The following is an 11,466-nucleotide window of genomic DNA, read 5'->3' as shown; positions in this document are numbered from 1 at the left end:
CGGTGGCTGTCAGGCCCGTCGGTGACGTCTCCTGGTCACGCTCGGTCTTAGGATGTCAGTCGGCGCTTTTTTCTTTTTCTCTTTTTAAATCCTTTCAGCTGGACATCCCTGGAGCATCCTTCCGGTTGGGGGGACCCCTGACAGGGCACTGGGCCTGGTCCCTGCTCCCTGGTGAGCCCTGGTGGCCAGGGCAGCTTCGGGGCCCTCGGGGCTGGTACCGCATGCCTGCATGTCCCTCGCCACCAAGGCCCAGGTGAGCAACCCGCCCCGCGCCCCTGCTTCTGCCTGTGCACAGCCCTGGACTGGACCCGTAAGAATAAGCCACACTCACTCCCTCCTGACACCTGACTGGGGAGGGGACGCCCAGCTCAACCTAGAAACCTAACCAGCTGGTTTTCCGACGACTCGGCTTTTAGTGACCAGAGAGAGTTGGTAGAGAGAAACCGTGCTGTGCTGTTTCAATGTTAAAAAAAAAAAAGAGAGAGAGACATAGTGGACCTTGTCCGTGACCCTTTCCCCTGTCTGATTTCCGCCACCCACCCCGCCTCGTCTGGGCAAGGCCGGGCCCCAGGCCAGGCAGGCGGATTCCCGGAGACATGGGGGAGTTCAGCGAGCCTGCTCCATGCGGCAAATCCCAAAGGACGGGCGGGTTCCATTAGAACGAGCAGCCCGGCGTACTCTCCAGAGCCAAGCGAATCCATCATTTAAAAAGAACGCGTTAGCCCTGGCTGGTGTGGCCCTGTGGACAGAGCGCCGGCCTGCGGACTGAAGGGTCCTGAGTTCGATTCCGGTTAAGGGCACATGCCCGGGTTGCGGGCTCGATCCCCAGTAGGGGGTGTGCAGGAGGCAGCTGATCTCTGATTCTCTCTCACCATTGATGTTTCCATCTCTCTCTCTCCCTCTCCCTTCCTCTCTAAAATCAATCTATACTAATAAAAGTGTAATATGCTAATTAGACCGGATGTCCTTCTGGACGAAGCCGGGGCTGCAAGGGACATCTGGGTCCCAGGTGCCGGAGGGAAGCCGGTGCCTGCAGCTGGGGGAAGGAAGGCCTACTCTTGCACGAATTTCGTGCATCGGGCCTCTAGTAAATATATATATATTTTAAAAAAGAATGCATTAGAAAGCTGGCCGAACGGGTGGGCTCCCTGGAGATGTGCTTTGAAAGCCAAGGAAACTTTCATTTTAAACTTACACCGTGACAGAAGTCACTGCTTAGATCAGTGGTCGCCAACCGGTGGTCCGCAGGCCACTGGTGGTCTATGAGGTCCGAAAGGTTGGCGACCGCTGGCTTAGATGCTCTAGCTGACAGTAGTCACTTTGCTTCTTCCCATAGTTCTTATTTTTTAATAATATCAGAGGGAGACACAAGAAAATATTGCCCATTGTACTGTCTCATCCAGTAACTGCTCAGAGCTCAAAGGCTTTAAGCCCTCCTTCCCCACACCCCCGGCCACACCCCCGCTTTCAGGGTCTCTAATTTGCTTCTAACCCCCAAGATGGATCCATCATGAGCAAAGATTGGATTTTTCTGAGCAAAAGAAATTGCATACATGTCTCCAGCCATTTATTTCACGCCTTGCTGGGTGACGCACATAGATTGCTTTGCACTGAGGATGGCGGCTTGCACATGCTGTGTGTGTGTGTGTGTGTGTGTGTGTGCACCTGCTCAGAACGGACACCTTGTTTACAATAAAATTGATAAATAAGAGCATCCCCAAATCACACTGTCCTCAGAGTTCATCCATTTTACATGGGACAAACAACACACAGCATTTCTCTCTCTCTCTCTCTCTCTCTCTCTCTCTCTCTCTCTAACGACCTTTAGAAACAAGTAGAATGTTTTGATGTATAAAGAAAATGCTTCAGCCCTGGCCAGTGTTGCTCAGTGGTTAGTTAGAGCACCAGTCCTCGGACTGAAGGATCTGGGATTTGATTCCAGGTCAAGGGCACATACCTCAGTGGCAGGCTCGATTCCCCAGCCCCGGTCAGGGTGTAAACACCTCTCTCACATTGATGTTTCTCTCTCTCTCTTCTCTTCCCCTCCCTTCCCTCCATTCTCTCTAAAACAAAACAAAACAAAACAAAACAAAAATCAATGGAAAACATATCCTAGGGTGAGGATTAAAAAAAAAAAAAAAGAGAGAGAGAGAGAGAGAACCCTTCATTTCTTCTTGCTCTCTGAAAACTGATCCCTACTACAAATCTGCTTTTGAAAACAGCCTTTGTGGCTTTGTATTTTGTAGAGAAAAACATAGACAAGCGAACAAAATAGCTCGTATTTGACCAAAAACGACTCTGCCATTTAAGAACGCGATAAGGAGGAGAAAGACATGTGGTTAGAAAAGTGAATGCCTGAAAACAGTAGCCGTTGTCTTAATGAATTCGCCTGTGCACTGGGGACTCTTCCTGTCTTATGTCTCGAAGTGTTTTTATTTGTTTATCTGCCTTTGATGTTATTGACTGATTGGCATATAGAAAGTGTGAAGTTTTATGTTGTCAATGGATCATATTTTCCTTTGTAGATCCTGGAGTTTGGTTCTAGTTTTAAAAGACCCTCCCCATTCTGAGATTATAAATAAACTTACTCTTATTTTCTTCTAAATCTTCATGGTTCCATTTGTTTACATCTTCTAACTCCCTGGAATTCATTTGTTGCAGGTAATGGAGGTAAAGATGCAATTTTTTTTTTCTCCGAATGGTTGGTCACTTGTGTAATAAAATAGATAACCATACATTTTGGCAATACAATTATAATCCTTTCCCCACTTGTTCAAAATGCCACCTTTTTGTAAACTACATGCCTTTAAATGTTTGGGTCTATTTCTGTTTTATTATCTCTCCATGAATGCCTTCAAATTTCTCAGGCTTTATTCATATTAGTATCAAATATTCATATTAATGTGAATATCGGCAAGTCAACACTCCCCTCAACTAACCCCCCCCTCTCACACACACACACACACACACACACACACACACACAGTAATAATAGGGTCTTTGAGAGAATTCAGGGAACAATGGCTAAAAAGTCAGTCAAAAATTATTTTGATATCTCATTTATAACTCTTCTTCAGCTATACTTTAGGAGTTCTGATTTTTATAAAGCCAGATGAGTGTTCGATATCTATAAACAAATGACCCTTTTAAAAAGTACTTTTGAGCCCGGCTGGTGTGGCTCAGTGCTGAGCGTTGACCTATGAACCAGGAAGTCGCTGGTTTAATTCCTGATCAGGGCACATGCCCGGGTTGTGGGCTCCATCCCCACTAGGGGGCGTGCAGGAGGCATCTGATCAATGACTCTCTCATCATTGATGTGTCTCTCTCTCTTTCCCTTTACCTTCCTCTCTAAAATCAATCAATATACATAGTTGCGCGCGCGCGCACACACACACACACACACACACACACATATATATTTTAAGTACTTTTGAAAGTTACCACTCGTTCCCAGAACAGTTCATACCAGGTACTACACAAAGTGCTTTTCCTCTTTAACCTCCTCAACAACCCTTTGAATAGATGGTGTATTTCCAGATTACAGAGAAGCAAACCAGAACACATACAAATTAGCTAACTTGCTCAAGGCCACCCAACCAGTAAATGGCAGCCAGAAAGATGCCAAGAGCAGCCCCGCAATACTAAGATAATGAAAAGAAATACAATCACTTAGCAAGACTTACACCCATTACTCACTCATCGCCAAGGGTTGCCAACGTCGATTTGGCTTTTTCCAAAGATGAAAAAAAAAAAGAAGAAGTTGCCTTGTTCTGGTTTGTCCTTATCATTATGTGAACATATCAATCGATAGATAAACACATATATGGGTGTACAAAACGATAAACATACTTTGACTGACGTACGGAGACATTTCTGTTCTATTCTGTGCCCTTTCCTACTACGCTAAAATCTGCTCTTCTATCCCAGCTCCAAAGCAGCCAAGCATTTGACTCCCAGAAGGTTGAAGCCACTGACAAGATCTATAGAATTCCACGTGGGAAAAAAACTGGCCGCCAAACCCCTTCCGCAGACAAGAGACACATTGCTGTTTACGAAGCCCCGCTGCGGATCAGCTTTATTTATCGTTCCTATTTCAAGAAAGGTCATGTTCCTGCTGGACGCCACAACCCCTGAGCTGGACATTTTTCTTGCTTGTCCTCATGTCAGACTGTCCTATCTCAGCCAAGATTTATATAAGAAGAGAGCTCCTCCATTGGGGTTCAGGAAAGACAGTCAATGCATTATCCCTCATGGTTATTTCACAGTTGAGTAGACCTCCCTCAACGAATGACAGTCTATCCCAGAAGTGATGCATCCCCTGGGTCCATACGATGCCCATCTGCGATAACTAGGATTCAACACGGCAGATGTTAACACTTTACGGGAGCAGCACCAGACAAACGCCTTGCCCTTCGGAAACTTCATTTTGGCACGTCATTTCTTCTACTGGCAACCGAAGCAGAACCAGACAGGCACCAGCTTCCACTGAGGGGTATTTCTGAATAAGAGATTCAGGATTTGCCCGGCTGGTGTGGCTCAGGGGTTGCGCATCAACCTATGAACCAGGAGGTCATGGTTTCGATTCCCGCTCAGAGCACATGCCCAGGTTGTGGGGTCGATCCCCAGTGTGGGACGTGCAGGAGGCAGCCGATGCACGATTCTCTATCATCACTGATGCTTTTATCTCTCTTCCTCCCTCTCCCTTCCTCTCTGGATAAAAATTATAATTTTTAAAAAGAAACTCAGAACTTAATAGCATTTTATTCTAGGAAACAGTTAGCTGACACCTGCAGGGCCAGGCACCAGACCGGGGGGGGGGGGGGGGGGCGGGGAGCAAAAACCCACAAAGGAAAGCATTTTAAGAGGCATGGAGGATGGACTGCAAAGTTCTCATGGATCTTTAGTTCCCAGGCTAGTTAGCATAAGAAGGGGGTCTTTCCTTCCTAGTGTTAATAATCTCAGCAGCGTGGCTAAAGGGACCCCATTTTATATATTTCCCATCTTCCGTCTTTCCTCAACAGTTAAAATAGGGGGAGTTGAGGAATTAGAGAGGCAGCTGCACCTCCAGAACTAGCATCGCCCGCTGGAGCCAGAACCAGCCACCAGGCGGAGCCAGAGCCCAGCCAGAGCCCGGCCAGCCGAGACACCGGAAGGGCTCCAGGGGCATTGTGGGAAATGTAGTCCCGACAGCCCGGCCCCAGGTTTCTCCGCTCCTATCTCCCGGTCAGGGTCCCGGGAAGTCAGCTGACCCTGCTCCGAAGGTCTTGCGCCGAGCGGTGCTCCGAGCGGGCCTGGGTCTTAGGCGTTGGAGGTCCCGTGGGCGCCGAAGTGAAAGGGTCGGGGTAGGGCGGCGAGGTTGGGAGAGCGCGCACCCCCCCGCCCCCCGCGTGCGCGGCGCTGAGAAGAGCCGAGTGCGCATGCGCCCAGGCCAGGGACTCTCCAGTAAACTACCCCTTTGTGCTCTCAGCTGGGAACCCTTCGGTTTTCCAAAAAGCCGCTGAAGTTCCAAATTACCCTCTGCAAAAATCATGCCAACAAGAGGGAGGTGGGCCCTGGCCGGTTTGGCTCAGTGGATAGAGCGTTGGCCTGCGGACTGAAGGGTCCCGGGTTCGATTCCGGGCAAGGGCACATGCCCGGGTTGCAGGCTCCATCCCCTGGGTGGGGCGTGCAGAAGGCAGCTGATCCTTGATTCTCTCTCATCATTGATGTGTCTTTCTCTCTCTTCCTCTTACTCCCTCTCTAAAATATATATATATATATTTTTTTAAAGGAGGTGGACGGAGTTAGTGGAGCATGAAGTTGGCAGGGGTCCAAGAAGGCAAATCGAGTGGACTGAGAGCTTCCTGGAGGAGAAGCCAGGAAGGAAGACTTCCAGCCAATCGGGAAGCTTTCTCACGAAGCCTGGGGTGTAGCCCAGCTTCGGAGAGCATTTCAGAATTGTGGGTATCGAACTCTGTCCTTACCGTGCTTCCAGGGACTGTCATTGGCACACTGGCTCAGGAGTCTCCCTCCCCGACAGCTCCTTAACCAATCAGCTGGGAATGAAGACCCAGGCGTCTCTGGTGTCCTGGTGAGAGGGCTGGAGGGTCCAAGGATGAATATGATCCTGTCTGAGTTGCAGGCACCTGAACAGTTGAAAGAAAAAATTATTCATGACACTTGTTAAGGACAGCAGGACCCTTTTACTAAAGAGGGTAATGCAATGGGTTTTTTAAAGTATGTTTTTATTGCCCGGCCAGTGTGGCTCAGTGGTTGAGCATCGACCCATGAACCAGGAGGTCATGATTCAATTCCTGGTCAGGGCACATCGCGGGTTGCAGGCTCAATCCCCAGTAGGGGGCGTGCAGGAGGCAGTCAATCCATGATTCTCTCTCATCATTGATGTTTCTATCTCTCTCTCCCTCTCTCTTCTTCTCTAAAATCAATAAAAATATATTTTTAGCCTTAGCCAGGTTTGGCTCAGTGGATAGAGCATCAGCCTGTGGACTGAAGAGTCTCAGGTTCAAGTCCAGTCAAGGGCACATACCTAGGTTGCAGGCCCTGGTCAGGGTGCATGTGGGAGGCAACCAATGTGTCTCTCTCACATCGATGTTTCTCTCTCTGTCTTTCTGCCTTTCTTCCTCTCTCTCTAAAAATCGGTGGAGTCCTGACCGGTTTGGCTCAGTGGATAGAGCATCGGCCTGCGGACTGAAGGGTCCCAGGTTCGATTCCGGTCAAGAGCATGTACCTTGGTTGCAGGCACATCCCCAGTGGGGGGTGTGCAGGAGGCAGCTGATTGATGTTTCTCTCTCATCGATGTTTCTAACTCTCTATCCCTCTCCCTTCCTCTGTAAAAAATCAATAAAATATATATTAAAAATAAATAAATAAAAATCAGTGGAAAAATATCCTCGGGTGAAAATGAACAACAAAAAAAACCAAAATTTTTTTAATTTAATAAAAAAATAAAATAAAAGTCAGTGGGTCTATCAGTTAGAGAAAATAAAAATTGGCTCACTACCTCTCACGTGCCTGAATCTTCCAACAATCTGTAGATATATTGCTGCTATGTGCAGACAGCCAAAAATGAAGATTCACATGGACAGTGACTTCAGTTACAGGATTCTTGGGATGATTGTAAAAAAAAACACAAGAAACACTTATGGAGAGCTCATAGACTATCCCTTGTAACGGGTGCAATCATTTTATAAGAATTCTCTCATTTAGTTCTCACAGTAAACTCGTGGGCTAATCACTCATTACTACTGTATTATTATTTTCCAGATGAGGTAAAAGAGTGTGATTAACCAATGCCATCCCAATAAATTCAATTAAAAGAAAGATAGAAAGAAAAACATTGGGGCCATGTGGGGCTCAGCCCAGCAGGCCTGAGCTGTTTGGAATAAAAGACTATGGGGCCTTTGGTTCTTTTCAATCCGTCCTTACAGTCCACTTCTGAACTAGCCTCCTGCCTCTCTGGCTTTTGTTATGCTCTCTGGACTGGGTCTCACCCCTGCATTGCTGTAAACCACCCCCCACATGGTCACGCTGCTCCCTGGTGATGGGGGGATGGGTGCTTAGCACAGCCTGCTGAAGTGGAATGCCACTTCCATTCCTTCTACTTGGACACCCAAATGCTGACCAGCCAGGAGGTCTCGTGCAGCCCTGCAGACTGGAGTGTGTACACGAGTCTGTCTCAGTCAAGTCTCAGCCCGAGCCCCTTAGCACTTTGGGGGAAAAGAAGAATCAACGGAACCAAATAACCAGATAAATGGCCAGATGTGTATTCTCAGGGACTGTGAAAACAATATCAGTGCTCAGAAGAAGAAAAAAATACCGAGACAGGAAAATGGACTATGACAGAGCAAATTGTTTGAGAATAGTGGTTTGACTGGGATGGGGAAATATTTGCTTATTTCCCTTCAGATGCATACCCAGTAATTCCATTGACTCAATCTCATATAATCTTTATCATCAGGAGACACGATTTTAGTTTCTGATGGTGCATATGAAATTTCGTCACTATAAAACAAGATGATACAGCTCACGATGAGATGCTAGGACATGAACGTGACCAGGAGGCACACAGGAGGGGATGTGAAAGCAAATACACCCTCCACCCCACCCCGTGCCAGCAGCATAGCCTTGGCCAAATTACGAAATCTTCCCTGTTCCCTCCTGTTTGAGGAAATAAGATGATGAAATACTACCTAGTATAATAGCTACTAGCCCTGTGTGGCTATTTAAATTAATTCTGAAATTTAAAAACTACAGACTGAGCTCCTAAATTATTCTAGCTACATCTCAAGTGCTCAAGAGCCACACTGAGCTAGGAACCAATGCACTGGACAACACATGCATACAACCGCCACAGAACTTCCATCGGACGGTGCTGGTTTATAAAAAAAAAGATGGATTGAAGATAATTTAAACGGTGCTGGGAACAAAGTACTATTAAAACAAATAACAGGTTTATAGTCAGGATTCTGAGATTTTTGAGTCTGTGAAAAGCCTGGTAGATAAGCCTAGTATATATGCTCCAAGTCTTTTTCCTGTGAAACGCTTAGGGACTGTCAAAGAAATATCCGTTAACAAATACATTTAGCAGAGGGAAGAGTGAGACTTCGGAAGAACCGGCACCTCCAATACAAAACTCAATAAATACGTAAAGGAGGACGTCGGAAAGTACTTCATGAGCAAAAATGATTTCAAGCTTCACAACATTAATTAGCTTAATTCCTAAGATGGCTAACTTTTAATACTGTAAATGCTATGAATTTTAAATGTTTTCCTGTCATTGATTATACATATGTAATATCACAACAGAAGGAAATACAGCTGATCTTGTACACTGAACTTCTATCTGATGTCCTTGCTAAATGTGCTTATTAAATCTAATAGATTTATCAGTTATTCTCAATTTTTTTCTGTCTCCTAGTAATAACTCCTTTCCAATTCTAACATCTTTTTTTTTTTTTTTGCTTCGCCCTTTTTCACTGGCAAGGACTTGCAATAATAAATATAGACCATTTTGCCTTTCTATTTTTTTCAGAAAGCTTTCATTTAAAGAACTGTTCTTAATTACAGAATCACTTATGCAACAGATTGATATGTATGTTTATTTCTGATCCTGTCATTTTAGTAATAAATGTGTCTCTAGAAATATGACCATTTCATATAGATTTTCTAATTTAATAGGCTAATCTCATTCCTGAAATTGTTTCATTATTTTAATGTTTTATTAATGTAGTGATACTATTTTTAAAATATCTGATCTTGGTTATTTGCGCCTTATTCATATATTTTCCTAATAAAGCTCACCAGAAATTTATCAGTTTCAATAATCATTTCAACTAATAATCATCATCATCATAATTTCAAAGGATTTTATTTGATTCCGCCCCCTTACTTCATGTTTGTTTTTCTTTAATTAATTTCTTAACTTTATTATTGGTAAATCATTTTAAAATATAAATCTAGGATATAAAATTCCCTCCCAGAAATTTATTTTAGCAAACAACATCTAATAATATATAAAATGGTGATATAGCACAACAAATTTATTCTTGGGAAAATGAAATCTTTAAAAAAAAACAACAAAAAAACCTATCAGTGCAAACAATCACATTAAGAGGAAGCACGATAAGATCTCAAAACACTATTCAGAAAATTACATGATAAAATTCAGGATTATATTCATGATCAGTACCCTTACTTAGCAAAGGATTCTAAACCGTTTTTACTCAATGAATCAAATGCATCTGCAAAGATGACAAAGAGCTCACAGGTGGAGACTAAAAAGCACCGCTTCGAGCAGATGGCAGAGAACATTCTGTGAAAGGCTGTCCCACCACGAAGCAGCGCGAGCCTCGGGGAAAGAAAGGGGAGAAACAAAGGAGCCACCGCGACTTAAACCAGCAAAAGAAAATCAAAGCCGGGGGCACACGGGGGAGAGGGGCGTTGATGAAGCCAGCTGCGGGGCTGAAGGAGGTCTGCAGCTTATGCACAGCATGGGGGAGAGGCCGGTCAGAAATCCCAATAAAACCGCCCCCCGCCCCCCCCCCAAAGGCGGGCTCCGATCACAAGCGCTCCCTGCTCGTGCCCCGAGCCCCGTGCCCCGGAGATCAGAGCATCCCCAACGCCAGCCCGTAGGAACTCCCAGAAAACACAGACCACAACACATCTCGTCAACAAAGCAGAACGATTAAAGCTTCCATCAGCGACAAAAATAAATAAATAAAAGAATCAAATTAAAATTCAAAAGCCCCACATCGACATAATATGAACAGAAAATCCGTAACATTCACCTGTCAGATGTTTCAGAAACTACGAGGCGAACTTTTCAACATGGGGTGGGGTGGGGGGCCGGGAAACAAGGATTATGATTTTTATGATTTTTTAAAAAATAGACACATGCATATGCACGAGCAAATGCAGTGTGCCTGCGTGAACGGCGCGATAGAAAAAATCAAAACCTCAGCGGGTGGCGATTGCATCCTCCGGCCGAGCGCGTCCGCAGCGCTGCCGCTGCAGAGCCTGGGGGGGTGATGGGGGGGAGGGAACCCAGCTGCCCGGAACAAAGCCGGCGCGAAGCTTTGTTCCCACGCCGGGATTTTTTACACACCGCGCGGACTGGTTAGAAGACAGCCGGTGTCCCCACCGGAAGTGTCCGCCGCGCCGGCCGGAGGAAGCCGGAACCAACAGCAACCGGAAGTAGAGGGCTGGGCGGAAGGAAAAAAAAGCACACCTTCCCGTCTGGAGCTCCGGGACGGCTCCTTGGCCTCCGGGCTTCAAGCCCGCACGCAGGGGGCACCGGACACGTCTTGGCACCGTTTCAGGGGGCAAAAGGTGCAATGGAAGAGGCTGCAGCTCCCTCGGAGCCCCACGAAGCCGCCGGGGACGCAACAGATGCCCCGGCGGCCGAAGAGGCGGCCGCCGGGCCCAGCTACCGCACGCACCCGGTCTTCCGGCGTATGGAGCCTGGAGGCCCGCCCCCCATCGGCACGTCACGTCTGCGATTGGCCTACGCCTCTGTGGGCGGGGCCAGGCCCAGGGAAGGGCCGGGACCCAGCTGGCTGCAGAGCCAGCGGCGCCCAGGCCCTTGGACCAACCAAGTCGTCTGCAGGTATTTTCGCCATGGGATGTGCAAGGAGGGGGAGAACTGTCGCTACTCCCACGACCTCCCGGACCCGGAGGAGGCCGGGGAGGACCGCGGGTCGCCGCCGCCCCAGGCCCCCGAGGAGGAGCTAGGCCCCGGCGCGTTTGCGGCTGCGCACTATGAGCCAGAGAACCAGCCTCAGGAAGGGGCGTGGGCCCCGCCTCCTGACTCCTGGGGCGCCTTGCCTGCGATTTGCTGGGTCACTGACAGGGTCTCCTTGGAAGCCGAGACTGACGATTCAGCGCTCGGAGCTGTGGGGGGAGCAGGTGCGCACGGCTGGGCAGCAGATGCGCAACGCCGGGCAGGAGGTGCGCACGGCTGGGCAGCAG

At 47.3% G+C, this 11,466-nt stretch overlaps 3 protein-coding genes across 3 annotated transcripts in view; 2 read left to right on the top strand and 1 right to left on the bottom strand.

The window, feature by feature from the left end:
• The window catches only part of LOC102246452 (neuronal acetylcholine receptor subunit alpha-7), a 39,579-nt gene extending 35,029 nt beyond the window's left edge, over positions 1-4,550 (top strand). The window contains exon 13 of the mRNA XM_005871095.2: positions 3,928-4,550. Within this exon, the coding sequence (XP_005871157.1) occupies positions 3,928-4,134 (207 nt within the window). The 3' untranslated portion in view covers positions 4,135-4,550. The remainder of the gene's footprint in view (positions 1-3,927) is intronic.
• The window catches only part of OTUD7A (OTU deubiquitinase 7A), a gene marked incomplete at its 3' end in the record, with an annotated part of 77,451 nt that extends 66,628 nt beyond the window's left edge, over positions 1-10,823 (bottom strand). Inside the window, exons 1-2 of the mRNA XM_014543564.1 lie at positions 10,727-10,823; positions 5,964-6,125 (exon numbers count right to left, since the gene is read on the bottom strand). The remainder of the gene's footprint in view (positions 1-5,963; positions 6,126-10,726) is intronic.
• Positions 10,812-11,466, top strand: part of MKRN3 (makorin ring finger protein 3) — a gene marked incomplete at its 3' end in the record, with an annotated part of 2,033 nt that continues 1,378 nt past the window's right edge. The window contains exon 1 of the mRNA XM_014543562.1: positions 10,812-11,460. Within this exon, the coding sequence (XP_014399048.1) occupies positions 10,833-11,460 (628 nt within the window). The remainder of the gene's footprint in view (positions 11,461-11,466) is intronic.

This window comes from Myotis brandtii, unplaced genomic scaffold, assembly GCF_000412655.1.
Source record: "Myotis brandtii unplaced genomic scaffold, ASM41265v1 scaffold329, whole genome shotgun sequence".
NCBI classification, from domain to species: domain Eukaryota; kingdom Metazoa; phylum Chordata; class Mammalia; order Chiroptera; family Vespertilionidae; genus Myotis; species Myotis brandtii.
The sequence above is the reverse complement of the archived record's forward strand: the minus strand, read 5'-3'. Positions and strand labels throughout refer to the sequence as shown.